The 25821-nt window shown below is 48.9% G+C and overlaps 1 protein-coding gene across 21 annotated transcripts in view; it reads right to left on the bottom strand.

Moving 5' to 3' along the window:
- Nucleotides 1-1661: 1661 nt before the first annotated feature.
- Cacna1d (calcium voltage-gated channel subunit alpha1 D) overlaps nucleotides 1662-25821 on the bottom strand; it is a 358933-nt gene continuing 334773 nt past the window's right edge. For 13 of the 21 annotated variants that reach the window (XM_063257259.1, XM_063257265.1, XM_063257264.1 and 10 more), the window contains 8 exons: nucleotides 12999-13112; nucleotides 12016-12383; nucleotides 11396-11422; nucleotides 10244-10393; nucleotides 8832-8995; nucleotides 6169-6290; nucleotides 4540-4860; nucleotides 1662-4137 (listed from right to left, as the gene is read on the bottom strand). In XM_063257259.1, coding sequence (XP_063113329.1) covers nucleotides 3844-4137; nucleotides 4540-4860; nucleotides 6169-6290; nucleotides 8832-8995; nucleotides 10244-10393; nucleotides 11396-11422; nucleotides 12016-12383; nucleotides 12999-13112 — 1560 coding nt within the window. In that variant the 3' untranslated portion in view covers nucleotides 1662-3843. Of the gene's footprint in view, nucleotides 4138-4539; nucleotides 4861-6168; nucleotides 6291-8831; nucleotides 8996-10243; nucleotides 10394-11395; nucleotides 11423-12015; nucleotides 12384-12998; nucleotides 22114-25821 lie in introns of those variants that run through there. The other 8 variants (XM_063257260.1, XM_063257270.1, XM_063257272.1 and 5 more) reach the window with 6 other exon arrangements.

Genomic DNA, 25821 nt, shown 5'->3' with positions numbered 1-25821 from the left:
GATGCTTTATCCCTACTCTTCTTCCAAGGAATAGCAACTAATGGATCTTGGATTGATTTTTCTTAAGTTAGCCAAAGCCACCACTTACAGTAGGGAAGAAAACAATTGCCATCTGGCAGCCTGCCACACTGGGCCCAGATAAGGAGAAAAACCTGGGGTAGAAAGAAGAAAACTATCAGAGTTTCTTTCCTTCTTTCCTTTTCTTTCTTTTTTTTTTTTCTTTCTCTTTTTTTCCTATTTGAGGCAGTGTCTCACTAAAGTGCCCAGGCTGGCCTCAAACTCGCCTCTTGAACAGGGGAGGTCACCACTGTACACCACCAAGCCTGACTTTTCTCTTTTCTGTTCAAACTGTGGGTAGCTCTTGTTTAAGCTTACCTGTATCTTTTTTGTTGTTGTTGTTCTAAAAGGATCACACAAGACATTCTAAGTCTGCCAAGAGAGTTCTGCCAGAGAGTCTCTTGTCCCCCCACTTGGCTCACAGCATCCATCCACAGCCACCCACCCTCTGCGTCTTGCAGGTGATGCAGGAATGGCCTTACCAGCCACAGTCTTGTGGGGAATCAGTCACTGTTTTGCAAAAGCGTAGCTGAAGGGGCCTAACAGCAGTGCGTATGCCCAGAAGAGGTCTGACCTGTGCAGGACCCTGTGTGCACACCACCAGAGGTGTTCCTGACACAGCAAGGGACATGTCACAGACAGGAAAGGACCCACCGCCAGCACAACCGGAAATGGCGAGTCTAAGAAATGGGAGGCAGCCTTTCCATTGCCAGGGTAGGCTGTGGCAGTAATTTTCATAAACTCAAATAGATTCTTCACCCAAACCATATCCTGCTCCCCAAAGGTTTTTTCCTGTTTCCATTGATAAACATGACATCAGATCTGTTACACAGATTTCTTTCCCTTAAAGTCAGAAGAAAACAACTGCCCCATGCATAAGCCCTGAATGGCGGCAGGGCAGCCCTTGCCGCCTCCTTCCCACCACACCACACCCCAAGACATCTTCACGTCCCCCTCCTTGAGCCTGTTCTGACGTTGGAAGCCAGGCCCAGGTGTGGTCCTCACTCCACCTGCCCTCCAGTTCCCAAGAGAAAAGGCAAAACAACTTTCCAACAAATAAAAGGAGTCTGCTTTTGATTCAATGAGCCCGAGAGGGAGCTGGGACTCCGTGCGAGGTGTCAGCTCTGTGTTTAACTCACTTTTACAAATAAGTCAACTGTCCATCCTAAAGAAAGCCTGTGGAAGACTCAGTTGCAGGGACACATTACACTGTAAGAAACATCATGTGAGAAAAATCATCCTTGCTTCTTTCTAGAGTAGAGTCAGTCGAGAGGGCAGTACTGCCAGCCACCATCTCCCAGGCAGGCAACACCCATGCCAAGTGCCCAGAGGCTTCTGCCCTCCTGACCCGCCCTCCCAGCCTCCATCAGGTCCCACATACACGAGAGTTGGAATGTGCCACTTGTCCACACCGAGTAGCCTTGGTTCTTAACTAGGTCCTCACTGTTGACAGTTAAATCAAGTAGCCATTTTTACATTATTAAAGACACAAACTATCCTATGGATACAGAATCATTTTGCAGGGGGAGAGGGTAAACAAACAGAGATTTAATCCTGAAATTTTCCTAAAACCAAGGGAAAGAACCATACTCTACAACTTGAGATTTTTCTTACAAAGAGAAATTTAATATTAATGAGAGATTGAACCAGGCTGAAAGCCGACACTGGGAGGTGGTGCATCCTGTAAAACTTGGGACGAGGTCATCACCTGTTCTAGAACATTCAGTCGTGGGATGGCAGTTTTGGCCTGCTGATGTTAAGCCACAGTAAGACCAAGACCCCGTGGACAGCGCATCTGAGAGAATGTTGACAGTGGTTAGCCCTTTGGGAGAAGCGCTGCTTGCTGCAGCTGATACGAGGTTACCTCTGGCGCAGGAGGAGCCCGAGGGTGAGGAAAAACTGTCCAGAGCTGCCCTCAACAGCACCTGTTCCTCTGAAGCTCTCGAGGGCGAAGCCAGCCCTGTGCGAAGAGAGCTCCCAAATACAATGAAATTACACAGTTTTATTCTGAAGAACATTTTGCATTTTAATAAAAAAAGGCTTTCTGTCAGGAAATAGTCATTTACAAACCTGGAAGTGTTTTTGCTTGGATCTGGGTTTAAGAATGTCTTACGAAGAGGTTTGTGAGGTCTTTATAACAAAGTGTCATTATTTACAAAAAAAAAAAAAAATTGACAGGTTGTCTATGTATTAGTTAAAAATTCTGAACCAAAATTGCTACCTGTCTTTTTGATTGCAGCGAATCCCTGCCAAGGTAACATGACGTCGGCAGCATGACTCTTTAACAGAGGAGGCCTTGACAGTTCTACCGATCCAAAAGTGGGTTTTCCCAAGACAGACAGTTGAAGTGACTCTTTCTCATGAAAACGTCAGCCCTCTTTCAGTTGCATATAAAAGCCCTCGAAGAGAACACAGAGCACAGCGATGATGTGTGAAAGGCCACAGTACGATCCGTACAGACCCTGACATTCTAACCCCCTCGGCCACCACGGTGCTCCTTCCGGCCCCTCCCCAGTTCCCTTTATTTCTTAAGCAGCACCCCCAGTGCCAGGGTACAGGTGCACACATTCTGTGTTCATCTGTGCAGTTACCTCCATGGCGGAGATGCAGAAACAGTTGGTCCAGGCAGCCGAGGAAACCAAACCTAAGGGTGCCCAGGGGCAGGGGAGTCAGGCTGACCTACTCTGTAAACTAACGTACTTGCGAGTTACTAAAGCCAGCCAAAAGACAGCTGCAACCCCATGGTGGATAAAAGGTACAGTATCAAAATCAGAACTGCCCAAAGAAAAGACTGCAAATAGTCATCATGAATATCTCATGTAAAGATAGGTTTATAGTGACTCAAAATATTTTAGAAAAATTTCTGTAATGTCAAGTTTTCAAACTCAAAATTTTACCCCCAAAGAATTTTCATTGAATAAGGGAGAAGTGGCTCTGTTTCTTCTACTTCTGTATAGCCCGAGTAAAAATACTAATCATTTCTAAATTTCAGTGGGGATCTACAATTGTTAGGACCCACGGATATTGCTGCAGTTCAAATACGGTACAATAATTACAAAATATAGACCATCTCTTTACAAATACAAATTGTATATTACAAGTCATGTACAGTAAGTAAATCTATAATTTTTAAACAAACTAGCGTATCTAAGTTTACCTGGTTGCAAGTGCATTATTATTCCAGTTTACAGTGGCCCTTAAACATGACAGTCAGAACTGACCATCCTAGTGACGTTCTCGCATGTAAACTGGCACTGCATAACAGAAACCTTATCAGGTCCCGCGCCTCTCACGATGACCGCCGGCAGCGGGGCTCTGACACACCGTGCTGCGGAAGAGCAGAACCGGAACCAGGAAGCAGTGTGTTTTGGGGAAGGGGTTTAAAAATGGATATGCTGATAGGCTAGACCAGCGGCTGAGGTAATGACACAGGTGTGGTGACCGTCATCACCTTTAACCTCCCCCCAGCATGCCTCTGGGTGGATGTGGCGGGTGCCCTGGGGGTAGTGCCGCCTTTGTGTCACGTGGGGCTGGTCTGATGGCCTCACCCATCCTCTCTTGAGGGCTGGACCTGAGCTGAGTGCATGGCACACTGCCAGGTGCAGCTGCTCAGAACCTGTTCCTAGCAGGTTTATGGCTTCCTTGAGGCGTGACATCACTCATACGAAAGTCTAACTGAATATTTTGCTCCCAGCTAGTGCCCAAGCTTTCCTAACTACGAGGCACTTTATCCCTGGCCCTCCTGTGCCCCACCTGAGGCCAGAGCCAGTCTGCCCCTCAACGGGGCTACAAGGTGGTGATACAGATCATTTCGTCAGCCAGGTCCTCCTCGTCTCGTCCAGGGTCTGGCTCCTCATCGCTGTAGCCAGGCCCAAAGTCCTGCAGCTCATAGTCCTGCCGGCGGGAGACAAGGCCCATATCCCCATTGGCTCGAGGACATGTGCTCCCGTTGAGCAGGGTGCTGGCTGCACTCTCCATCTCATCGATGGTTAGGTCACAGGCATCAGCGATTTCATGTTTGGTTGCTGACACAAATTTGGGGTCCCGTGCATAGCGTCCTAAGCCCTCGGATATCAGGACCTGTGTCGGAGAGAGGACCGATGGCACAAACACCTTATGAGCCTGGAGGATAGGGGCAGAAAGATCTGTTCCCACACTAACCTGCATGACATGCGTTAGGGACTCAGCCCAGTGGTGTTTACTAGACTTTACATGTCACAGCTAAATGTAAGTGGCTCCATCTCTGAAAATGTTACAGAGCTGGAAAGCTGCTCATGGCCCAAGAAGAGTGATGCCCACTTATGTTCCAGAGTGCAGCAGACTCATGAGATGTGGCCAGACTCTTCCTGTGACTAGAGCTGGTGAGCCTGATCGATGTGGCTCTGGAGCCCCCTCCCCCCCCAACACCACCACCTGCCATGTGACTGGCTCTCTTCTCTGCTTTGACGGGGCCTGCCCTCCCATGGCCCAGAAGATACTCACTGCCTCTACCAAGCTGTCTGCACTCCTCTGCTTGTCACTGTTTTTGTTTCGGAAGCTGCTGGGGACAGTCAGGCTGGCTGGTGTAAAAGTTCGATAGGAGATATCAGGCTCATCCGTGTACCAGGAGCTGCGGTGCAGGGAAGGCAGGCTGCCATTGACCTGGTCCAGGGACTCTGACCGCTCCACCTGGATCAGCGGGGTATAGCACGGTGTCCAGTCCTGGTATGGTGGGGTTGCTGGAGGGGTGGCCCATGACCGGGTTGAGTGGCTCGGTGAGTACTTGGGAGCTTTACTTGAATCCAGGCCTGCGACTGCCATGATCTAGGGAGAGAAGGTTGAGGAAAAGGATGCCTCAGAGGGCTGGCCCTCATGTAAGGCTGGCACTCATGTAAGGCTGGCACTGAAGCAGCTTCACAGAGAAGCCTCCTGGAGGGCTCTGAAGGATGCAGCTGGAGAAAGAGTTGGCAGTACAAGGGCACCTAGTGCCGTCGCCTTTCCCCTAGGTCCACAGTGCATTTTCTACACCTGTGCCAGTTTTCTCCCACTGATAAAATTGCTTCAGGATGATGAAGATTCAGGAAGACGAGCAAGCTGTGGGGGGTGAATGTACCACCTAGGCCACTCTGGGTGGAAAGCTGAAATACGTTCAGGGAAAACCACTGGTTCCAGCTTGCATGGGACTTGTGGCTGGTGCTTCTCGTTCTAGTTCAGCTCATGCTGTAACCCTGCTTTCATGTCCTCAGACATTCGGCACAGCCCTGCTTCTCCCAGCTCCACCACAGCAGAGGAGGGCACTGAGGCCCATCTGTCTGTGGCCAAGCAGGAAGTCAAGGGTACCCAGTGGGGGCAGCTGGGAAAAATGAGACCTGGGCTTGGTGTGAGTGGAGCACACATCCTTAGGGACCTCTTAGTTATGGCATCTGGTGGCTTGAGGCTTCTAAAGGTCTGTCCCCTTTCATGATGACACAAGGCAGAGTAAAAGTTGCCATTGGAAGTACAGCAGAGTCGTGAGAAGCTGGCAGAACAGACTCAAATAGAAAATCTGAAGTGGCCACTGGGTGTTCGTTTGTTCAGGACCATGGGTAAGAACCCTGCAGAGCCCTGGCTGTGGCCCTGATTGCCTGCTGGACTCTGCCTTGACAGCCCAGCTTCATGCACATATGCAATAGACAATATGGCCAATGCAAGATTTTTCAGAAAGCAAAAGAACTGCATTTTTGTCCCCAAGTCAGAGCCCTGGTCAGTTGAGTTTCGACTGTGGGCTGCCTCCTCCTGCTCAGTGTCTTCCCATGGGCAGGGGTCACCCTTGGACCACAGGGTCCATCTACAGAGGGGTTAGTGAAGGTGTCCTAATGAAGGAACTACCTGTTGGAGCAAATAAAAAGCAGCACTGCATGCTGGGAGCCTGACTAGTGGCTGCATGTTCTTGGGACTGGGACCATACCAGGCCATCTTCACCACCAAGAGAGGTGGGGCACTGGATTCAAATGCTGGCTCACCCTACCGTCCTGTGGATCAGCTGCAGAATGGGGCAGGCACACTGTGGATGAAGGCTCATTCCCTCCTCTGGGTGCTGGGTGAGGGCACATTCCCTGTGGCTGAGGCAGGGGCGAGGCCAGGCAGCCCTACCTGCTGCTGCATCAGATGCAGAGGCAGGGCCGTGCGGTGTGGCAGGCTAGGGGAGGGTGGAGATGACTCTTGGCTGCTCTGCCGGCGCAGACACTCAAAGTTGAAGGAGGATCTCCGGTGGGCTGTGGAGCAAAGCACATCATGCCTGGCGAAGCAGGTTTTGTTGGGACCCTGCTTCCATCAGCGAGCCCGCCCCCACATCAGGGAGCCCACCCCAGCCCAGGAAGACTCCATCTGTGTCTCGGAGAAAAAAGAATTATGTAGTGGTCTCTTAAGCCATCTCAATATTGGGAGGGGAAAAAGGGGGAAGCAGCCCAACTCAAGATCTTTTTAAAAGTACAAGTTGATTACTTTTGTTTGGTACTGGGGATTTGCACTTACCAGGTAAGCGCTTGAGCTTCTGAGCTAAATGCCCAGCCCTAAGTTGATTATTTTTAAATGTTTATCTGTTGTCAGGCAGGTGAGAAGACACCAGTACTGCTCAGAAACCATGACTGGGTGTGTTACAGCAAACAAGCACATGTGGGACCCTAGAATCCCAGACATTCCCTTGTAGTCCTGTTTCTGCCTTCAGTACCAAATGTGTCTGGGACCCTCTGAAAGGGAGGGACTCTGCCTGCTCCTAATCAGCTCAGCAGGCCATGAGCAGACTTCTGTTGGGAGGACTTACCCTCCTTGGCACCCAAGAAGCAAAGAACAGCCTTAAGAGCCCAAGTAGCCCTAGGACCCACCTTGAGTGGAGTTCTCAGGTGATCGACCACAAGAGGACCCTGCCTTCAGCCCTGCAGATGAATTCTGGGACCACTCGTCAGAGCCAGAGCCCTTTCCCTGGAAGCCCCCCTCCACCCTCAGAATTCTGTTTCGGGGAGACCAGGCTGTAGTCTGCAAAGCAGCAGCTCCTTTATTTCTAATGCCCATTCCTCTGCTTTCTCAGGTCATAGAGCATTTCTGTACCCCAGAAAAACTCCATGTCCCCTAATTCGTGTACAGGAAAACCTCAGAGGACTGCACATGAAGATCTAGGAACCGGGGCCTGTGATGAAGAAGATGCTCAGGGGCTGGCCAGTGCCCAGTGAGGAAGACTGACCAAGATGGGCAGTAATGTCTCAGGCCCAACACCCACTGAGTGGCATGCTGGGACCTCCTCACACAGCGGCCTTCATCAGAAAGTCTTCCCTCTTTAACTATGCTGCAGGGGACAGGCCACACTGCCGGCTCAACCTTGAGACTGGGTTCAAAGCAAGATGGGATGTATACGGTGCCTCTCTGTGTCCGCATTGGTCCCTGTGTCCCCTTGACTCATGTGCTTTGCACAGCAGTCTCTGGAGAAGGTCTACCCTCTGCGAAAGAGAACACAGCCAGAGAACTTCAGTGCTGCTCCTGCCCAAGGTCTGAGCTGACAGCAAATCTGCCTGCCTCTGAGGGGGCAAGGGTAGCTGCTCCTGCCTACCTAAGCTCTTCTTGGCACTGGGGCTGGGCCATCTATAGAGAGTGGGTATGAGGCAGTGCAGACAGGTGAAGAGGTAAAGGCACAGGTCTGAAGAATGCATCAGAAACCATAGGGCCTGGGCCTCTGCCAGCCCAGCGGTGCACACTTCTAGTGTTTATGAGGTACAGTGTGGCTGTGTTCACGCACAGTTAAATATTAACCATGGAAATGCATTTGTTTACACTTGCCAGCACGTTGCGACAGCTGTGGTGAGGTGCAGGCTCCTGGTACCACCCAAAGTGCTCTGCCATGCAGGCAGTTGGCAGACCCAGGAGCCACCGTGTCTCAGCTATTTTTGGTTACTGACTTGAGTCCTGCTCAAAATTAAGCTTCATTCTCAGAAACCCACAAATAGATAGCAATTAACCAGCATTCAGATGTGAAGCAGTCACTGGGAGGCAGGTGGGGCCATTCTGTGCACATCTTTCCCCTGCTTGGGGTGACCCAGGTGAGAGAGTCATCAGTACTGCTGTAGGAGAGGCCCCTTGCAGGCTGGGTTTCATGCTCCATGAATAGCTCCTAAAAGTGACCACCAAGGCCTAAACCTGCCCCTGAGCACAGAAGACCTGCTTTGCTGGGCATAGAGGAGAGGGAGGGAGGAAATCAGGGAAAGGAGGATAAACCTGGGTGGGACCTGGGTCGGGGGCAGATAGCAAGAATCCCCAGATGCTCCTGGCACAGCTCGGGTTGGTGAGACAGGCCTGGGCAAACAGTTCCAAACTTGACCCATCCCTCTTGGAGGCTCAGCTTCCTGGGTGAGGAGAGGGAGAAGGCTGATGAAAACAGAAGTGCCCAGACATCTTCCTCCCCTCACATGATGGACCTCAGGCTCAAAGGAGATTCTATCCACACAGAAAGTCCATTCTGATGTGTGTGTGTGAGAGAGAGAGAGACAGAGAGAGACAGAGAGACAGAGAGAGAGGGGGACAGAGAGCAAGAGACTGAGACTTTAAGGTTACGAGCCAGTAGCCACGTGAAAGTGTTTTAAAGTCCCTCACAGTGGATAAGAATTAGAAAAAAAGCAAACAAGATGTATCTTCATCCAGGGGACTGTCTTAGTGATGAGTGGCCCCTGACATGGTAGAACAAATAGGCCATGACCCCCCGGCCCTGGGTGCAAGGTGAGGACAGACACACTGGGAGGCTGCACCCAAAACAAGAAATCCGGCCTCACGTGGTGGGGTGGGAGGTAGTAGGCGTCTCCTGGGAGATCTCCGAGAATCATAGCCAACAGGGGAGTCATCGTCCTCTAGGAAGCCTTGCGGGTGGTGGTAGCCTCGGGGCCTCTCGAAGTCCATGGTGCTGCCTGGGTACCTGTTGTAGTAGCTGTAGTTTTGCCTAGCAGAAAGAAAGGCACAAAGAGAAAGCACATGTGATATTTTGGGCAGTGAACGCTGTCAAAGTCCCCTCATCTCCCTGTACTCAGTAAGACTGGCAGACGAGGTGGGCCTCTGTCATGGAAGATGCCAGCTGAAGAAAAAAGCCCTCTGCACGGCAGCTCAGGACTCCTACAGGCCCATGATGGGCACCTACTGGGGTTTCCCCCATGGCTGGCTAGATGTGGATCACAGGTTGTCTGCTTGAAGGTCCTCCCTCATTTCCATCCAAGACCCCAGACCTAAGAGTCCACCTGTTGCAGGTGGGCAGGCTGGGCACCAGAATGCATGATGCTCAGTTCCCATACCCACAGAGTGTAGAAAATGGCAGGATCACAAAGACTCAGTATAAGCTTTAGAGAAACGAGCCAGGCTGGGAGAGAGGAGCACACATCAGATACCATGAAGACAGCCCATTTGGGGTTCTTCTGATGGAGTACAGGCCCATGAAAGAGGGTGAATGAGGCCAGGAGAGATGGCTACTGACAAGCCCTGAGGGGAACACAGGGCCCATCTGGCTTGGAATCAGCCCTTGGGGAAGTCAGGTGTTTGGGGAGATGGAGGGAAAGACCTGGTGGAGCACAGGTGAGGGTCAGGCTGTGGCTCAGGTACTGGACCTGACCTCAGCACAATCCCAATTCCCACTTCCACAAGCCCCAGGCATGGGGAAATGAAGAGGTGCAGTCTGGGGAAGTGGGCAGCAGACCCCACCCTGCTTGTTGTGTGTCTGGAGCACAGTGTCTTCTTTAGCTACCAATGTGCTTTCTACAGGACCAAACCTGGGAGGGCTGTTGCTCAGGTCTTTTGTCCCCTCATCCTCAGAGACAGAGATCCCCTAAGGAACAGGGGATCACTGTTCCTTGCCTGTTCACTGAGACCCAGGCAAGCCACAGGGCTGGCCAGGCCACTATGCCAACAGAGCCCCAGGATGGAGCACCCAAGCCAGCTAAATAAAAACTCATCTCTCAGAAGCAGGGGTCCAGAGGGCAGGTGTTAACCTAGCCAGGAGCCCTTACTGAAAGGCCCCTGAGGTGTACAGGCCTCTGCTCACCTGCCCACCTGTCGCCCAGTTCTCTTCCCATCTCCTCTGCCTGCCCTTTGGCCTGGAGCTGAGGTTTCTGTTTTACTTCTCAGGGAATCCTGAGTGCAGGGGCAGGAGGGACCGGGTGGTGACAGCTTCCTGTTCTCTGCCCAAGCCAGAGCCCCTCACCTGCTCCAGGTGGGAGAGCTGTCTTCCTCGTAGCACTCTTCACTACTGAAGTACTCCTGCTCCCCAACGCAGCAGGGGTCCCTGAAGTAGCTATGTATCTCTGGATCTTCTCTGCAAATAGTTGGGAACTGCTCATCTCCAGAGTCAGATCTGTAGTTGAGAGAGAGGTCTGAGGGCCTGCGGGGCAGCCCATAGCTTGCAGCCCTGGCTTTTCTCCAGGCTTCTTTACAGGCACACTGGCCTCAAGCAGGGAGGAACAAGCCTCTGGCAAGGGTGCTCCATGTACACGGTCTCCTTCAGTGCCCTGAACAATACTGGGGCTGAATGGCTTGCTCAGGAGCCAAGGCACAGATGTTACATGGAGGACAGACAATAAGACAGATGTGGGACACCACACAATGGTTGGCAGTCTGGCTGGGGGAAGGACCCTGGACTCCCAGGCCATCTATTGTGACTCCCCTGCTCCCATTCCAGCCCAGGGACTTCTGAACCCTGAACAAAGAGGCCTGCTTATGACTGACTTCCCACCACATCAAACCAGAAGAGTGGGCAAGCTTTGGATATGGGAGGCTCTCAAGTACAAGGCCTCACTGCCCCACGCTGTCACATGATCTCCCTGAAACTTGGCTCCTCCCAGCCTCAAGCCTCAAGAGAACAAGCAGACTCAGGAGCATCAGTGCCAAAGAACTGCTGAGCTTCCTTAGACTGCACACTTCCTCATGGCCCTTCCAGGCCCCAGAGCTGGAAATAAAGACCCACGTTTCTCTGCTCTGCTGAAATGATCATTCTGCCCACACACTTGGAATAGAATACACGGCACACAGGGGCAGGGTTACAGAGGCGATGACTTGGGAGATCTGGTGCCTGGTTTTCAGGAGTTTGGGGTCACACTTTTCCTATGCTCACCTCAGAGAGCACCCAGAGCTGCCCAGCCACACAGGCTGTGCCCCCTGGATACACTTAACATGTGCCCACTAATTCTTGGCTGGGAACAGAGGCTATGCAGATACAAATCACCACTTCCAACCCCAGCAGGCAGCCGGGAATATGAAAACCTGCTGGGCTACAGGCCCATGAAGCTGTTCTTACAACTCAGAGGGCCAGTTGGTAACAAAGTAGCACAGTATTTAACACACAAACAAGAGCACATACCTAATGTACGTTTCATAATAGCGGGTTCTATCCAGGAAAGGCACAATGTGAAAAGAAGGGAGAAAATAGTTAAACACCTCTGGCCACATTTAAAAGTTCAGCTATCAGGCAACTTCCTAGAGAGTAAGGGGTGGGCAAATTATGCCATGCTCACTAAATGTGGGCTTTTGTATGGTGCATGAGCCAGGGACAGTTTTTACAGTTTCTATAAAAGGACTGAGAAAAAAGGGAAAGAAAAAAATTCCATCGGCTGTGAACACATTCACATTTTGGCCTCCATGCCTATGGTTTTATACGGGGACACCCGGCACCTGCTCACCTAAGCACAGTCTCAGCTGCACATCTCAGCACAACTGGTGGGATGGGATGGATTTTGTGGGTGCTGCTCTTAAGAGATCACCTCATACAGCAAGTCACAGAATGGCAGATGGGCCCTGTCTTTGGGACCTCACATGGCTCATGTGTGGATAAGCCACAGCTTGGGGAAATGCTCAAAGGTTCTAATACAAACACCCAAAGGAATCTCTGTGTTGAAACGTAGGAGAGAGACGCCTTTCTCCACAGAGCAGTTTTGACACACGTAGATACTATTAGCAGCATCAACACATGTTAAAGTTTACCTTTTAATACTGGACCATCTTTGAGGCTCCCGATCATGCTTGTGGGAGGAATGATGCCCATTTTCAGACACATGCTCAAGATTCCCAATGCTGGGTCGCTTTCCATGGGCAGCTTTGGACATATTGGCATTATTGAGATTGGCATTTGTTGAGGTGGGAACTTGCTTTCCTATGGAATTATGGTTATGATGGTTATGACACACCGAATTTCCTGCTGGAGGAAACAGCGGTTTCTCAGTATCACTTGCAGGTGGAATTGAAGGCCTTTGGACATGCAGGGGACGGTGGGTAGTATTGGTCTGCTGAAGGGAATCTCTCCTATCACTATTAACATGATTGACATGGTTTCCAAGCAGGGCACCATTTCTCTGCAAAATAATGGGAGACAACACCAGGTAATTTAACAAGTATTTGATGCAGGCTAGCTATGTTAGGTAACTTTTTCTACATGAAAAGCAAATTCTAGGTAAGCTGAAAAACAGTCTGTCTCAGTGGTCAGGATAGCATTTGGATCATGTGGCAGGTGGTCCCTCTGACAGGAGGAAGGTTATTGGTTCCTGAGCCAGGGAGCAGGCACTCATCTGTCACTGGAGTGTGCTCTTCCAGTTGCTGCGAGTTGAGGTGGCGAGTGCAGCGGAGGAAGGCATGCTCTCTGCCTCGGGCTAAGGACCCAGGGAAGGAAGGACAGGTGGGCAGCTGCTGGAAGGACCCAGGATGCTCCTCTGAACTGGCCAGTGACTGTGGCCAAGCTCCTCAGCAGCGGACAGCCAGGGGCAAAGGACACTCAGGGAAGGAGCTGGCCTGGCCTAGAAGAGGCACTGCAGAGTGGAGAGAGCCTGTAGATGGGACATAATCTGCCATCCTGCTAACCCCTGCAGCTGGCTTGTGTTCTCCAGACCCTTCTGTGGATCATTAAGTGCCCAACCAGAGCCTGCCCCACTATATCCAGGTGGCCAGTGTGTAGCGAGGCGTGGAATAATTACTTTGAATACATCTTCTTCTTCTCTTTTTGTTTCCTCTGGTTCATCATCTTGCAAATCACAGGATATAGCACGCCGGATTTCTGGCCCAATGTCATGCAGTGTTCTTAATCCTGCCTAGATCAATGAAAATGGCAGAACAGATTAGACAACAGGAGCCCTGGGTTCAGCCTGGAGCTTGGATTTGCTCCTGGCTGATTCATGGGTGGGAGAAGTACTCTCTACAGTCCAATCCAATGGTGGTCTGACCATAATTGAAGGCAGCCTCAGGGGTGCTGGGTGTGGCTGGGGTGTCACAAGGGTCTTAGACTGGAATGCTTCAGGCCTGTTCCTGAGTAACCTCCTCTGCAAATATCCCTGTTTGCTAGTAGGAAGTCTGCCATGGCCAAGGGCATAGGCCTCTGCCTAAATGACAATCTTTGGAAAGGTCCCTGAGCCTCAAGGAGAGGGAGCATAGTGTGGCTATTCTAAAGGGAGGCCGACAAGCACCTCCTACCTTCACCCAGCAGGAGGGGGCCAGAGGAGCAAGCAGACCAGATAATATCACGGTCACTGTCTCATGAAACAAGTGACACAGCACAATGCTATCACAGCACACTTGGACCACAACAGAATGACAGACAGGTACACAGACTGGCAGCTGTGCAGGAGGGCTGCCATGGCTCTGTGCAGTACGCAGCCTGCAGCCTGGCAGCAAGCTGGAGTCTGCCCAGTGAGGGGCCATGCTGCTGAAGACCACGACAAGCCAGTAGGCGGCACATGACCCACTGGGTGATCTGCCAGGCCCCTCACAGGAGCTGTGCATTTCCTCTGAGGCTCTCTCAGCTGGCCTCTCGTACTCCATTCAGATCTTTAGAACAGAGCCTGGGAGAAGCCCTTCCATTGCTCAGACTCACAGCTTTGCTAGGAGAAGTTCTGCAGTGCTGAGAGGCTGCAGCAGGGAAAGGTGCAGTCTCAGCTCTGAGCCCATTAGGCTGCTCTGGCCATGGGTTTGATGAAAATGGCAGGCTGACTTCAAGATTAACGGGGGCTGTTAAACCGCTTTATCCTCTCTCACAAAAGACTTGCATTCAAACAACCCATTCCCCCTCTGTGCCCAGGCCTGTGGCCCTGGATCTAGGCAACACCTCCTCATTTACCAGCGACTCCTCAGCTGCTGAGAACTGGCAGAGCACCTAAGGTGTTGGCTGGGCGGGTCTTCACTGGCAATGTAGCCCCAGTGTCAGGGCAGTTTGCCAACGACAGCTGGTTGCAGACTCCTTGAGGGAAGAGCCCATTTTCCTATCCTTTTCCCTCGGTATCTTATAGAGAGTGGGTGGCTGTGACAAGGACACAGACAAAGCACGATGACCATGCCTGAGGCATCCACGCAGTAGGACAGATGCCTGGCAGTGGTGCACAGCAGGGAAGGGAGGGACGGTGACGCCAGTACTGGCAGGCTGGGCTGCTGGTATGAGCATGCTCAAAATTGATCCTCTGCAGATGCAGACCTAGTGGTGGTAATGCTAATTTAGAATGTAAAACTGTACAGGAACTTCCCGGGGCCCTTTATAAAAATGGCCCTGTTCTTAAGAACACCCACCCTGAGATGATGATAGGCAGAGTCTGCCCCGAACCCTTCTGTAAACAGAACAGCAGGTCTGTGTGTTGCATGAGCTGTGAGGGTGAAAGAGGGGCAAGGAGCCTAAGTGATAAAGTTCCTGGCTAGAAGTAGTATGGTCTTGCAGGAGACAGACAGACACAGACCAGGGTCAAAGCATGTTCGTGGTATGATTCACGAAGCTGCTTCTCATTCTTCTGCCCTGTGATCACAGGCACAAGACACACATAGATACACACATACACACGGGACACACAGAACTTTTCCTCTCCCAGGTTTTCTGAGTCCAGCACACTGGAGCAGGGGAGTCATCTGATTCTGAGGCAGGCTCACATGCCATTCTATGGCAGTGCCACGAAGGGAACTCTAAGTTATGCTGGCAGAAGGTCTCACACAGCCCAGCTGCAGGAACATGAAGAAAGCCTGCTCCCAACAGGACTGATGAGCCCATAATACATTCGTTCAGTTTCCTAGAGTACAATTTTCAAAGGATCGTAAGCTACACGAGGGTTCTGATTTTTGTCTGATTTTGGGTAGACTGGAAAGAAAGGTCTGTTACATATCTGAGGCCCAAACAAGAAGAGACAAGGCTTTAGACTCCCGTTGGTGTCTCCAAAAATAAACCTGGATCACAATGCACTATGGAACGTGTGTTAATCCATGTTAAAAGGCACCAGGGGCCAAGAACACTCCAAGTTTAAACAGTAGACAATCTATTTACTGTCATTCAACTGACTGGACTAGCTCTGATTAAAAGAAATAGAAAACTATTTATTTGGATAATTTTTAACATCATCCTTTGTTGATGGGTTGACATTTCACTGAAATACACATATAACGTAATTGCATAATAAAGCCAAAAAATGTCTCCAGCATGTCTTCAAGTGATACACAAGATTAAGATTCAGTCAACAAGATAGTGCAGCAATCAGAGATGAGACAGAGGAATTGGTTTGCAACATAAATCATGAGGAAGGTTGAAAGGTGGCCCGAGGTACCACTTCCCAAGACAAGTAGCAACATACTCATTAAAAAGACATCCGAGGAGGAAAGAAAGCATCACTCTTCCCAGATACAAAAGCAGAGGTTTAGAAATCATGGTTCTAGTTTGCTTGTTACACGTAGGACAAGCACGCCTGGTAAGAGTCCACACGGACACGGCTCTCATACACCGCCCGCACAGGGCGGAGGACACAGATGTTCCCAAACTAGAATTGAAATTAAGCTGAAGCACAGCACCCTGGATTGATTACATATCACAAAACATGGAAACAAAGTTTTTCTAGCACACATGTCAAGCTAAAAGGTAGCTTAGACTGCTCCAAAAATTCCATAGGCACAAGTTTCAGTTCCAAAAGGTACAAACAACTGACTTAAACCTTTGAAAAAAAATTTGTTCTTTCCCAACCCTAAAAATAACATTTTTTTTCTCACAAAATAAACACTTTACAATCGGTGAAATTATCATTCTTTCATATTTCATGTCTGCGTCTACCTCTGCAAAATATTATTTTGATTTGAAATGTAGTCATCAGCACTTAAACCAACACAAAGCCGTAAAAAGTCATTCCATTAACATCACAGTAGAATTATGGTTTTGAATAAACACAGAATTGCTATAAAATATAAACATTATTGACTTGTTTTAAGATGTCCAATCTTATAAAATATTAAACAGAATCAAGCCTAGGTTCTGGTTGATTTTAAAATGCTAGATGTTATCATAAATATTTATTTAAAAAAGAAATGTTGGCGCTTTGCCTGTAGACTGATGTTTTAAATTTTAGACACCATTTAATTGGAATTTTATAGATATTTACTCTACTCAATGATTAAGTCACCAAAAAGAAATCAAGAAATTCTCTCTAAACATTTCCAAAGCAATGGCATAAAATTATGGCATTTTGACATCAAATATGAACGTTCATTTACCTTTCTCTTGCCCACTGTTAGGGTTAAGCTTCTCCTACCTGCACGCATGTGCAGTGCCTTTTGTCTGTGTCCCTACACTAGCTGTCAGACACAGTAGCAGCCTGCAACTCTCAGCACCACAGTGCAAGTGTGCATACATATGCACACACACACACACACACACACACACACACACACACATACAGGCACATGCATGCACATGCACACACACAGACTGGCCCTGAACCTACACTGTAGCAGTGGAGAAAAGAGAGGCAAGCCTCCAGCTGGGACTGGCCTGGGTCATTCATCTTCAGGATGCAGGCGCCAGGCTCGCGGACTCCAGCCAAAGAGCCTGCTCCCCATCAGCAGGCAGGCTTCACTCAGCCAAGCCCAGCCCTGCAGTCGTCTTGCGAATGACAACTTCTGGTTAACTCTTCCACAGGGGTTGGCCTGCATCCAACTAGTGGGGGACAATTTTAGACCAGCTCCACGAGAGGAAAGAGCTGGAGATTAAATTCTTACAGAATAACCCTGCTCATCCACCAGCTGTCCTCCGCCTTCTCCACACACACAGACACACCCTTTGCTTTCCTCCAGGGAAAATGTCATGGTGTGGCCTTTGTGTCCATTGTGTCAGATATAAAGGTTAGAATCATGGGCACACACTCCATTAGTCATCCACAGTGATTCTGACTCTCACGGAAAAGTCAGTGGTAATACCGCCCCCACGAGTTACCTTGGTACTAACAGCAGTTGGCCGTATGGTTAAGGGATATATAAAAACAAATACATATGTGCAGTTCAGGCTGGTCTTAAAATTCAGTTTGCAGCCCAGGCTGGCCTCAAACTCACAGCAATCTTCCTGCCTTACCCTCCCGAGTGCAGGGATTACAGGCATGCACCACCATGCCTGGCAAAAAGTAAACACAAATATTTAAAGTAACCTATGACTTTCCCTGAAAATGATCTCATGAGAGACCTGTTTCACCTCCTCCCTGGTTTCTCTTCCTCTCTTTCTCCCTGGTGCTGGAACTTAAAGCCAGGGCTCTGAGCACACAATATGAAAGTGCTCTACCACAGAGATGTACCCCATCCCCTGTACTCTTGAGTTTTGGTTGTAATTGTAACAAGAGAATCAGGTCAATTCTTGCCAGTCTCCTGGAAGTGGAGAGAGCAACACATAAAGTTGAGGCTCTGTTGAAGCTGTAAATCACAACTCCATTGTGACAGCACTACACTCCTGTCGTCATGAGCCCATGACTGATATTCTGATAGATCAATCAGGGATGGTGAACCTTTTAAAGCTTTCAAGGATACAAACAGCCCACTGCAGCATGTGTGCCACAGGTTCACTTCCACTGTGCCAGATCCTGGAAGGTCAAGACAATGCCTGTTTGGTTACACTATGTGCCCAAACTAGTGAAAGGCCCAGCAAGGACTAAGGATCACTAAGCCTGCTAATTCCATGATGCTGTGTGAGCAGAACCTCTCCCAAACTCTCACCTTGACCATCACCAAGACACAGTCGCTTGTATCTACTGGGAAAGAGTGTGGGCATGAAAGTCTCAAAGTTATCTGCCTTTTGACTAAATAGAAGTGCTCTTATGTCACTGTATCAGCATGGAAATGACCGATGATCAAGAGTCGTCACTGTAACTTGACCTAGGTTTGGCACAGACTCAGGTGTGCCACTTAGAGAAGATGGTACACGGTTTCTCCTGTGTACTAACTCAGATCACCATTCCTTCAGATGAGCACAGGGCACTGTGCTCACACCGCAGGAACCTCACCGGAACATGGGTGGACACCAGGGCACTGGCAGCCCTGTGTCTGGGTGAGCAGGCTGGAGAGCAGGATCAAGATTCCAGTTAGGGACAGGCCCACCATCCAGGAGTTTCTTGAATACAGAACCACCAAAAGGCTCCAGCATGCTCTGCTTTTTTGTGGGTGTTGGGTTGGATTATTCCCCTAGAGTAGTGGTACTAAGGTATGATTTAGGAGCCTTGAGGTGTCTGAAAGTGTCTTCAGGGTGAGATCACTGTGATTTACATATTTCATGTTCTTTGTCTTGCACACTCTCTCTCACGAAAGCCAGTGAGGTTTTTCGAAGAGGGCACGAGGTGATGATGTTTTTTACCTTGGTGTGTTTGTGCTTGCATATTCTTGTGTTTAAATTTTTTTTTAGTTCCTAAGACACTAAATATAGATATACAAGGGTACTCAAGAATTTTTAAGAATAGAAAAGGGCCTTGAGACCAAAAAGTTTGAGAAATGGTAACCAGCCTATCCTCTAACAGGCGGCACCACCTCGCCCTGGGTACCAGAATCCCTGTTGCCTTTGCCTGTGATTTTGCTGGCCTTTCTCCACTTCAGCCCCTCGTGGCTTCTTTGATGGGCACTGGCACTCCCTGGTGGGTTCTTTACCATGCCTGAGAACTATGTGCCCTATCATACTCCTAACGGGCACTTTTCTTGGGTCTAAAATTGCCAAGGAGAACAAATTTACCAGGCATCTATTTACCTACCCTGGAACTGAACATTTAGCAAGGCCCTTCTTGTAAATAACTGAACCATGATACATCTGGGCTACTGAAGGATGCTAGGTTTATATTATTAAATACTATGTTACAATTAATATTTTACTACTGTATAATTTGCCTTAATTTTTCATTAATTCTACCTTTTCAAAGATTTTTTAAATGTAACAATTATTATTCTCAGAGCAGAATAATCTTTCTATCTCAAGAAAGCATATGAAATATGGATAGTTGTGTGGATTAGTTTTAATTGAATCATACAATAGCATTTGGTACTGTTTGAGTAGTGCCTGCTGCCCAATCTGACTTTTGCTTTCCTGGGACAGCTGTTGGTCTGTGATACTTCTTTCATTCAGGAGCTTAAGAGTTTAGCACCTCGGATTTTGGTGCTGGGTGCAAAGTTTGCTGTGTGTATGCCTGCGAGGATTCTAAATAAACCTGAGCAGTCTTACGATTTCCTCGACATTGGAAGCCAGCTATTCCATCAGAATTTTAAGAGAAATGACACAGGTCTCTCTGCGTCTGTGAACCAGCTTCAGAAAGCCTTGCTCCCTTTGCAGGTGGGAGATGGCGGTAGCCCTATGATTTCTCACTCTTTTTCATGCAGAAGCCTTAGTGATCTGCCAGCCCGTGCTGCTCCTCAACAACACGGCCACGCCCGCGTGGGGCAGGTCCTTTAGGTTCCTTTCCATCATGCCTGACACCCTATCCAGAAAGCTGCCCTTTTCCATCTTTTATTTCTTTGTAAGGTATGCGAGGAAAGCTGAGTGCAACCCCACCTACTGGAACTGTTTAGTTTTTCTGGCATACATGGATCTAGAAACGGTGCTCACACTGGCCCTTGAAGTCAGGTATGAGGACATAGTGTCCTTCACTTTGGACTGGGTCAGAAACAAACACAGCAGTCACTCATCTGTAGGTGGCTCAGCTTCTCCCCTGTGTTTTCAGTACTGGCTGGCTTCCCTTCTGGGAAAAATACAGTGATTATCAACAGATTGTTGAACCCTAACATACCCAGGTGCTGCCCGGTCAGAGCAGAAGTGGGCCTCTGGACCACACCAGGGTCCCAGAAGTCCCCTGCTAGGCCAAGCATTAGCCCTTTGGTTGTTGGATCATTGAGGAGCGTGGAAGAGGAGCCAGGCAGCCGGGATGTGTGCAGGAGATCAGGTGCGCAGGCCCACAGCTGTGGATCCAGGCCTTCGTCACCTCTCCCAAGCAGCCAGCCATAAAGGAGCACGCCACCTGGCCTTCAGCCTAGCACACCCAAGCCCACACATAGAGGGTTGGGCTGGAAGCAGCAAAACTGCTGCTGGGCCTCAGATTCAGCCCTGAGAGGCCATAAAACCAATGGTGAGCTCCTAAACTTGCTACGGTCTATACCCGTGGAGGCAGAGTTGGAGCTGGGCCCCTGCCTGGCCTTCCAGGCTCCCGTCCTGCCAAGGTGCTTGGAGGAAGGAGTGCTTCTGGCAGAGGCAGGGCTGCCCAGAGTCTGATTCTCCCCTCATTCTCTAGCTCACACTCATGTGCACACATACAAACACACACACACACACACACACACACCCTTGCTCTGCTCCACACATACCAGGCCAAGTAAAAGGGGATCGTAAGCCCTTCTTTTCTCTACACAATTCAGAGACTTCAACTTTTTATAATCTTCTTTACAACCTTTGAACTCAGGTTACTCAGTACTGATCTGAAAACTCTCTTTAGCTACACTGAACGTGCTGGGCTTGGCATCAGAGGATGACTCCTTGAGCCCTGCTTGAAATCAGCCCAGAGTGTGAGGTCAGGTACCCTCCCCTACCAATTGCTCAAGCAAAAATCTGCTGTTCTTTCAATGTGAATTAGCTCCACTTACACACTTTGTGCACTGCTTAAGTAGCTTTAAAAGGGGCAAATCCTCTTTTTCAATGGATAACTACAGTACAGAATAGAAAAGAGATAAAAAGAAAATAAGAATTTCTTAAAGTTCTGGTAGTAAACAGGCATATGATATTATTATTGTTGAAGTCTTAATAATAAGCAATTATACGTTCGAAGTGCTTTACAATCACTTAGCTATTCCTCACAACAGCCCTGTGAGGTAGGTCAACATTAGTACCCCCATTTTGCAGATGGGGAAACTGAGGCACAGAGAGGTTAAGAGTCTTGCCCAAGGTCACGCAGCAGTGAACACTGGAGCTGGGATTAGAACCCAGGTTCCCTGATTCCTGGTGTCCTTGAAACTAGACCATACTGCTTCCAAAGAGGCATCCCCAGACTGGCTCTGAGCACGAATTAAAGACGAACAATGTTAGATGAGGTTGGGTATGGTGGCATTTCCCGCGGACACGTTAAGATGGAACCTGAGGTGTTGCCTGGACTGGTTTTGGCATGCGGGTGTATGTTAGTTTCAATGGGTGTATCTGAGATTTCTGGCCTGTCCACTTCTCACTGCATTCTGTACTGGGTCACTGCAGCAGGCCTGGCCAGGCGGTCAGGAGGTCATGACGTTTTGGTATATAAAAGGAACTCTGTCAGCTCAGCGCCAAGGGGCCTGCCAGTCTTTGGGAGTTCGGGCAAACTAGGGACACAGGACTTTGGACCAGTCAGCTGCCCACCTTAGGCAGGTCTGCGTGTTATATATATATGTATTTTTTTTATTTTGTTACTGGCCAGCATCAGAAAGTTGTGTTCAGTTCATTTCTCTGTGGGGCAGCTGCCCCTCTCCTTTGTTCTCTGTCTTTCCCTTTCTCTGAGTCACGGCTTGGAAGGGAAAACTTTTAACACTTGTATGTTCCCTTTCATGAAAAGGAGCCACGTGAGCAGTATCCGCGCCAGGCAGCCATGGCTCCTCGGATGAGCCACGGCCCCGCTCCGCCTTCCAGAGGAGTGCCTTGCTTGGAAGGGGCCTCCCCGGGGCCTTGGGTTTGCTCTTGACTGCATTTCTCCTGAAATGCTGTGTCAGTAGAAATAAGCCCACGTGAGGGTTTGCCCTTCCACGGCCTTAGCCACAAACGCCTTCCGACTAACCAGCGTGGTGCCGTAGCTCAGGGAGAAAACTCTAAAGCATCCGTTCAAGCATCTGAAACAAATGAATCAGCCAGTGAAATCTCATCTGTTAGTATCTCTTCTCCTCTTAGATTAAAAAAGGAAAAAAATGTAAAAAAAAAAATCCTATTCTGGCTTTGGGTGGAATCATGCTTTTAAAAGGGAAAACAGAATCTCACTCCTTTCCAACTAAGGTGACACAAAAACAGGATTCTCCACAGGTGGGCTCTCTGAGAGGATCCCATCTTCTCTTGCCTCTATGCACTGAGCCACACTGGGGATCTACATCAAGACTCACGGCAGATACAGTCGTGCGACTCAGGTTCGCCACCCACATCTCCCCGTAATCCATCTGCTGGCTAGGGCACAGCTATAAAATCATTCACTTAAGAATTCAATTCTGAACAGCCAGAAATAATGTTTTCCATAAACTTAACTTCAAAATAGGTAGAAAAAAAGAGAGAGAGATAAAGTATCCTTCTAGAATTTTCCTATCATTCAGATGGGTGGGCTCTCATTCAGAATGAAGAGCCTTCCTTGGATTCCACCAGAATACAGAAATGCTTTCGTGGTGGAAAAAAAGAGAAATGAACAGAACTGTCCCCGCTCTGGGATCTCTCGTCTTATGGATGGGACATGAGACAGACTAGTGCTTGGAGCTTGCACAGAAGTCCTCCTCTGGAAGGGCGGTAGGTATGTCAGTGGCAGGGGCTGGGTTCTGTGGCTGTGGGGCCGTGTTCCTTTATTTCTCTGCTTCTCGTGGAAACTTGCAGGTCACTGGGATGTAGCAAAATGGATGAAGAGCAAATGCTGGGTCAAACTAAAGGATTATGGTGTGTCGGAGATGAGTGTGAGAATTACAAGGCCGGATGCAGCTTCTCTCTGCCTCCCTCTGGAGAGGGCTGGAGAGAAGGGCGGTTTAATGATGAGGATGGATGGGTGATGGATGGAGATGGCACACTCATTCAGACCGCAGAGGCCAGAAGACATCGGATGCCGAGTTTCTCCCGCCATGTGGAGGCAGGGGCCCCCGAGCCATTCCCCCTTTGTGGAGAAGGCAACGCTGCAGCTGGTCAGAGGGACATCAGATGGAGCCCACAGGGTTCAAACCCATAGCGTGTCTGTGTGCCCTTGGAAGCCCTTCTACGGAATGGGGGTGCAACCGGGGCGGTGCCAAAAGCTGTTCAGGCAGACTGCACTCTGCAGCACAAGCACGCACATCGTGTCTCCCTCCCGCTCACACCGCGATGTCACACCGCACTGCCCATCCGCAATCAGCCTGGAGCTGCGTGGCCCTGTGCCGTGGGAAGAAGCAAGCCATCCCCCTTCTCCACAGGCTTGCCACCCTCAGGAGCTTCCTCAAAGATGTATTTCTTTCCTAGCTGCACCGTCAGCACATTCCTCCTGCTGCTGACCCCATTTCCTTAACTACTACATTGTCAATAATATTTCACCATGCAGAAAGGCAAGCCTCCTCATGCTAATTAAATGTGGAGTAAAAAATCACATTTAAAGTCATTTCCATAGCTGAGAAAGCCAAAAATGTAATTGGAATTATCCTTCAAGGAGACGAATTTTTTCCTAATTGAAATGCTTGTTTCAGAATCAAATGCAATTTCAGAATTTATCTGTCAAGATTATCAATACAACTTAATTTTCTAGGCTATGTATTCAACATAAATTAGAGACTTAGCCTCAATTCCCAATGGAACCATGTGATATTGTGTTGGTATCATTGAACTAGAAATACTTGAATTCCAGCAAGGAAATAAAGTTCTTTCAACAAACAATAAAGTGAAAAATATTTAGGACAAAAAAAAATCCTCAACATTATTTTAACACAGTGTAATAGTCTTTTCCCCATAATCTACAGCTGTAGTGTTAGCACTATTTGAACTGTTAACTTAAAGACATGATAAATTCCATACATCCGACATAGTTACTCAGCCATGTGTTATTTACGCAAATTTAAAAACATCTTATACATATTCATATTCTACAATCACCAGCGAAAGCACTGATGCTACCTAATTGGGACATCTTGGGAGGTCAGGAGGGCTATGAATAACTCTGTCATCCCTGCCCTCCACAGGAAAATGAAGGATCTCATGACACAAAGCTAGGCTAGTTATGATAAACTATGAGGCAAGTCATCAAGGAAAGATACGTTTCCTTCCAGAAAGTCCCACCAACACGGCTCCTAGAATAGCAAGCAGTTCCATCTAAGCCAAGGGCACCCACAGAACTCAGAATCTGGTGGCTTCTTTATATGGGCAGAGGGCTACCTGCAGGAAGAACCTTCAGAAGCATGTTGACCCCTCCCTCTCCTGGTGGTCATGCTCGCCAGGCTGGTCCCAAGAATGTACAAACTCAAAATCTGTTCAAATTTGCAAACATCGTCTTTTCAGTTTGCTTTTCAGTCTAAGGTTATTGTGAATTGCAATCCAGGAGGGAGGCTGTCAGTTTTACAGATCAGATGGACAGAAAGTATAGGAATGTAATTCAAATCCTATGATCTAAGATGACAATGAGCCACCTGACTGCCTCAGGTGAGCTCCTGAAAGGATGTGTAATCAGAGGAAAAAGAAAAAAGGTCAGAAATCATCCTCAGTTGAGTTCATTGTCCATCCCTATGCCTCTTCCCTACCTACTGTGGCTGTCCAGGCAGAATAGGGATTTCACCACAAATCAGCCAGACACGTCACACAAGCCATCTACTGACCTGCCTGATACACATGCACCCCACATGTCTCACTCACTGTCATTCACGTGGATTCTCTCTCCTAGGAAGATCAGGACAGGCCTTGGCTTGTTAGTTACCATCTCTGAACACACAACACCGGGCATTTTCCCTGGAAAAAAGTGAAGGACTATTCCATGTTGAACCATATTAATACCTACGAGGTCACACTTAAGACATGTGACAATGAGGACATAAAAAAGTAATTTGGTATAAACTGAAAAATAAAAGGAAATATTTCTTTATCTCATTCACAACAGATTTGAAACACTCCAGGTAGCAGAAGCGATTGTGATTTATTTCTGATTGCTTGCTGACCTCTGTCGTTCCATTTTTCCTGTTCTGGGTAGATTTCCCCCACCCTCTTTGCTCTGATTTCTCCATCAACGACCACAAACTGTTTTTTCTAGCCTCTTGTCCTACAAGTCTCCACTGAGACCCTTTTCCCTTCCACACACCAGCATCCTGAGACCTAAGGGATTCATTGGGAGTCTATATCCCCCAGATGCATGGACCCTGGCAGGACCAGAGGGTCCTGTAAGCCACAGTTACACTCGGGGGTGGGGGTAGAGGGTGGGAAGCAGGGCAGGGCTTGAGCTGGAGGAGGACAGAGGAGCCGGAGGCTGGCTGGGACATGACAGAACAGCACTCGCACAGCAAGCCTCCCGGCCACCAGGAGACAGCACACAGAGAGACAGACATGCCACCCATGCACACACATGCATACACACACACACACACACACACACACACACACACACACACACCCCACAGGTACATACTAGGAAGTGATGGATGTTACTGAAATGGACCAAAAACCAACAAGCAGTGGGGTGAGAAACAAACAGAAAAGAAACAAAGCACTTGTGTTCAGATGGAAAGCTGTTTTCTGGGCAGCAGACCATGAGCCCAGGGCCGCGGCCAGGTGGGCCTTCCTGGGGGACACTGCCTTTGGAGAGGTCTGGAGGGGTAGGGGCGTGAGGGCAGTGCTTGCTCCTCTCC

The sequence above is a fragment of the Cavia porcellus genome, unplaced genomic scaffold (genome assembly GCF_034190915.1).
Source record: "Cavia porcellus strain 051 isolate PalLab524CR breed Dunkin Hartley unplaced genomic scaffold, mCavPor4.1 scaffold_10, whole genome shotgun sequence".
NCBI lineage: Eukaryota > Metazoa > Chordata > Mammalia > Rodentia > Caviidae > Cavia > Cavia porcellus.
This window is presented reverse-complemented; position numbering and strand designations above follow the sequence as displayed.